The sequence below is a fragment of the Trypanosoma cruzi genome, genomic scaffold, assembly GCF_000209065.1.
Source record: "Trypanosoma cruzi strain CL Brener 1047053516775 genomic scaffold, whole genome shotgun sequence".
Classification (NCBI taxonomy): domain Eukaryota; phylum Euglenozoa; class Kinetoplastea; order Trypanosomatida; family Trypanosomatidae; genus Trypanosoma; species Trypanosoma cruzi.
In genome coordinates this window covers 97786-101961 of record NW_001849560.1, presented here as the reverse complement: position 1 = coordinate 101961, position 4176 = coordinate 97786, and the positions used below count along the sequence as shown (strand labels likewise).

Here is a 4176-nt window from a genome sequence, read left to right as displayed (position 1 = left end):
ACAGGAACCGCACACAAACCTCACAGATGACACTTCCATACCAACCTGCAATGCATTGATGCTACTACATTCTCCACAGCGAACCTGAAGTGGCCGTGTGGAAGCGGGAGGCAATTGGGGATGTTGAGTCTCACTCACCGGAGTCTTGCCTTTGAGTTTGTGACAACAGGCACCACAAACAATGGCGTCAAAATTCCCCAAAGGAATCCGATTCATGTATTGACAAGCGTTGCACATAACCATCTTCTGGTTACTATCTGGTGCATCAATTGTTTCATTTGATGCCGGAACAGAAAGAGGAGTAAAACACTGTTCACAAGTATAAGAGCGGCCAGGCACAAATTCAGTAATGTTATTGATAAAGGTGCATGCAGGGCACTCTATGAGCTTCACACCTGATGCCTGATTGGGAATGCTTCCAGCTCCGGGTTGGACGTTTCCAGGGCCATTTATTTCCTCATGAAGCCGCCTTGCGAGGGCGGAATCGCTCTCTTCCTGCTGCAATACCTGTTCTTTCTTCATTAACAAAACTTTTATTTTCAACGAGGGTAGCTGCAGATGGGTAAAAAAAAAAAAAAAAAAAAAAAGAAAAAAAAAAACAGCAACGAAAACAAAAGTGCTCAGGAAGCAAACGCACAATAACCCACAACCGCTGCCACCAATAATAATGGCAAGGGTGGTAATAATAACAATAGCAATAAAAGGGCGTACGGGAGCGGCGCCCTTAAGAACGAGAACCGGAAGGCCAAAATGCCGCGGAGCGGCCCCGGAGCCGCGCCGGTCCCGCCGGGCACGTCCTCGCTGTAGGTTTTTATTCTTTCCCGGCGTCTTCGCTAGCTGTGTTTGGTTCCGTTTTCGTTTTTAGGTTGTTCCGGTTGTTCTTTTCGTCCTGCTTCGGGGCGGGTTGTTTCGAGGGGCTTTGTGCGTTTAAATTGTTGGGTTTCTCAAGTTTCTAAAGCGTTTTTGTTATTATTTTCGTTCGATTTTTCCAAAGGTGCTTCTTAGGGTGAAAATGATCGAGGACGCCGAACACGCCTATCGGCGAGCGGTGGAAATTATTGAGGTCGCCACCATTCCTCCCGATCCGGACGCTCCAAGCCTTCATATGTGGCGGTTAAGGCCGAGCGAAGAAGCTGCTTTTTTGATTCAGCGTTACCTAAATCCACCACCGCAATGGGGAATCAAACTGAGCTTGTCCGCTACATTTCTCGGTCCAGAAAGGTGTGTCAGTCTTGGGAGGAAACTAATTTTAAATAATACTGTTACGACCTTGGATTTATCAATGTGTGATATGCAGGAGGAAGCCGCTGTGGAGTTTTTTCATTATTTGAAAAGAAATCGATGTTTAAAGCACCTTAACTTGGATGGGAACCACGTTGGTGATAAAGGTGCAACTGCAGCTGCAGAATGTATTCATAATTTGGAAACCTTGCACATGTCATGCAATGATATACACGACAAAGGGGCCATTGCTATTGCCTCTTTCCTGCGAAATTCATCTAAAATAAAAACGCTTAATCTACGTGCAAATTGCATCACATTTTATGGTGCTTACAAGCTAATATCTGCGTTGGAGCCGATACTGGAGCGTCTTTCTCCAGACCTTTTAGAACGTATTTCTATAGAGGAACCAGTTTATTCAAGCGATTATGATGATGTATTGAATTTATCAGCGAGACCTTCAACTCAAGGAACTTTTGATGTAAGTGGGGATATTGCAACTGAAGAGAGTGCAGAGAAAGCTTCTCACGGAAAACAAAACCGTATTCCCCCCGAAGATGTATATAACGAAACGCTTCATACCCTTTGGCTTCGACATAATCGTGAAATTCCTGAGGAACTTTTTAAAATTGTGGAAACTATTCTCGCAAAACGCTTTCCTCAACCACCCAAAGGAATATCGAAAAAGAAGATTGCTTTAAAGTCAAAAGGGGAATAGTTTTTTTTTTTCCTATATGCGTGTTTTTTTTTCTTGTGTTTTTTGCTGCTTTTGTTGGCTTTACTTTCAATGTGAAAATTCTTTTTTGCTTTGTTATTATTTATTTATTATTATAACGGTTTTTCAACAATTTATCTGTTTTTTTTTTTCTTGGTGAAGCACAAATATTATTGTGTGTTGCTCGTAATATATGCATTATTTAATCATCTTTATTTACATTTTATATCTACATTTTTGTCTTTTCTTATTTATTTAATTTTTCTCTTTTTGCATAGATTTTTATTCATATTGGTGATGTTCCATAAAAGGCACTCAACAAAGGAGCAGTTAGTTGTGGGCAAGAAAGAGTCAAAAAAGCTTAGAGATAGATTTGTTGCAATTTTGGAAAAGGACCATTTGGATTCTTTGGATTCTTTCTGGAAAAAGAGTGATAGTATTAATCGTATCACATGGGAATTCTCAACTGGAGGCGTGGCTGCTTTTTATGTGGTAAATGGGATTCCTTTGCTGTTTTCTGTTATTTCTTTACCCGATGATTCGCAGGGCATTTTTGCAGGGAAGGATGTAGCTTTGATCCCCACATTATTTTTCTTATTATTGATGAGGAACTACTACAAAAAGGAGGACATGGAGGTAGTTTCTTTATTTGGTTCAAAAGTTTGGTGCAAGGGTGCGACATCGCATTATATTCTTTCTGGAGCACACCTTATGATGCCTGGTGTGGTGGATATTGGAGAAGTAAATAATAAAACATTGCATTTGGGAGAAACTGTTTTTGTCCATTCCATTGGAAATTCCTGTCCTTATGCCGTTGGGCTATCTACGGAGGGCCTTGTAAATCGTGCTAAAATTGGAAAAGGAGTGTACGTACTTCATTGTTATAAAGATCTTTTGTGGGATTCTTATTTTGCTGTGTTTAATGCCTTTTGTGGTTCAGTATATCCGGTCCTTCCATCAACATTTCGGGCCAATGAAGTTGTTGAAATTCTCTTACCGAAATTAGATACCGTGAATGAGATTTCGGTGGAAAAAGGCGATCAAGGAAATTTGGAAAATGGTGATGATGAGGTATTAAGGAAAAATGTTTTTTTCAATCAGAGTCGTGTAATTCAAACTACATTGAAAATGATTGAGGGGGAGGATGCTCTGATTGATTTTGCGCTCTGTGAAACGGTTCGAGCTTTGTCTCAGTCTATGCTTCCTATGCCTCTTACAGAGTTTTCGCCTTTACTAATTTCAAATGCCCCAAGAATTCCTGGTGCTAAATTACAAATTGATTTTAAACGAACAAAGTATAAAAAGGTTCTTCCATATCTGTTGATGAGATCCGATTTGATTACTGTCTCTGAGGGAAAAAAAGGAAATCATTTTATCGTTCAAATAAATAAATCCAGTGAGATACTAAGGCGACATAGGCGAAATTACGCTGAATTTTTGCAGCTTATTCATGAGCCTGCAAAAGAGGAAGAGACCTTGGAGGCTGAGCAACAAATGATACGAGAAGGTGCAAAAGGGGGAATTAAGCGTCGTATTGTGTCGATTGAAACTTTATATTCTCCCAAGAATGGGAGTGCTATTGAATTAACTCGAATATTATGTACAGGAATGTATTTAGATAACATGGAGCAAAAATTTTTGGGAGAAACCCTGCCTCAAAACCTTTTATTAGCCTCTTATGGGGACAACAATGATTTTCTTGATGAGTTATATTCTCGAAAACATTTATGCGATAATCTTCGGAAATATATTAGGGCAAAAGGACTTTTGGAAACCGAAGGGCACTCGGATGGTATTCCATTTGTCAAATTGGACGATACTCTTTTACCTATTGCTAGTGAATTGGATAAATCTATGCGCATTACAGAGGTCGAAGATCGAGTTTTTGATCGCATGTTTGCACCTGTACATCAAATTTTGATGGAGACGAATCAGTTTATCAACGGTGTGGCTACGTCTGTGTCGTTTATTACGAAGACCACGAAAAAGGGCAAGCTGCCAAAAATTTTAGTTTTTACAGAGAAAAGGAAAGGAAACAAAATTGTCACAATTGTGCGAGGATTGGATGCTTATGGGTTTGATTTGGCTTCTTTGGCACCGAATGGAAGCATCAGTTTTCCACGTTCTGCACGATATATGATCCATCTAAGGAGAATGACAAGGTCAAACAGGGAACCCAAGGTTCATTAGAACTTTCACTTGGGTGGAGATTGGTTATCCAAAGCTTAAGCAGTTTCTGC

General features: G+C 40.1%; 2 protein-coding genes and 1 pseudogene across 2 annotated transcripts, besides 4 other annotated features; 2 read left to right on the top strand and 1 right to left on the bottom strand.

Annotated features, from left to right (window-relative positions):
- On the bottom strand, positions 1 to 522 carry Tc00.1047053510523.29 (hypothetical protein, conserved; the record flags this gene model as incomplete). The annotated part of the gene is made up of 1 exon (XM_798185.1): positions 1 to 522. A coding segment is annotated over one exon (522 nt), but the record flags the coding sequence as incomplete, so codon positions are not given.
- Positions 1 to 4176: a sequence feature (heterozygous, Esmeraldo-like haplotype).
- Positions 565 to 599: a microsatellite.
- Tc00.1047053510523.20 (hypothetical protein, conserved) lies at positions 1013 to 1939 on the top strand (the record flags this gene model as incomplete). Its single annotated transcript, XM_798184.1, has 1 exon — positions 1013 to 1939. One exon carries the CDS (start codon positions 1013 to 1015, stop codon positions 1937 to 1939), a length of 927 nt encoding a protein of 308 aa, XP_803277.1.
- Positions 2033 to 2055: a sequence feature (AT_rich).
- Positions 2135 to 2229: a sequence feature (A-rich).
- Tc00.1047053510523.10 lies at positions 2234 to 4176 on the top strand (annotated as a pseudogene; the record flags this gene model as incomplete).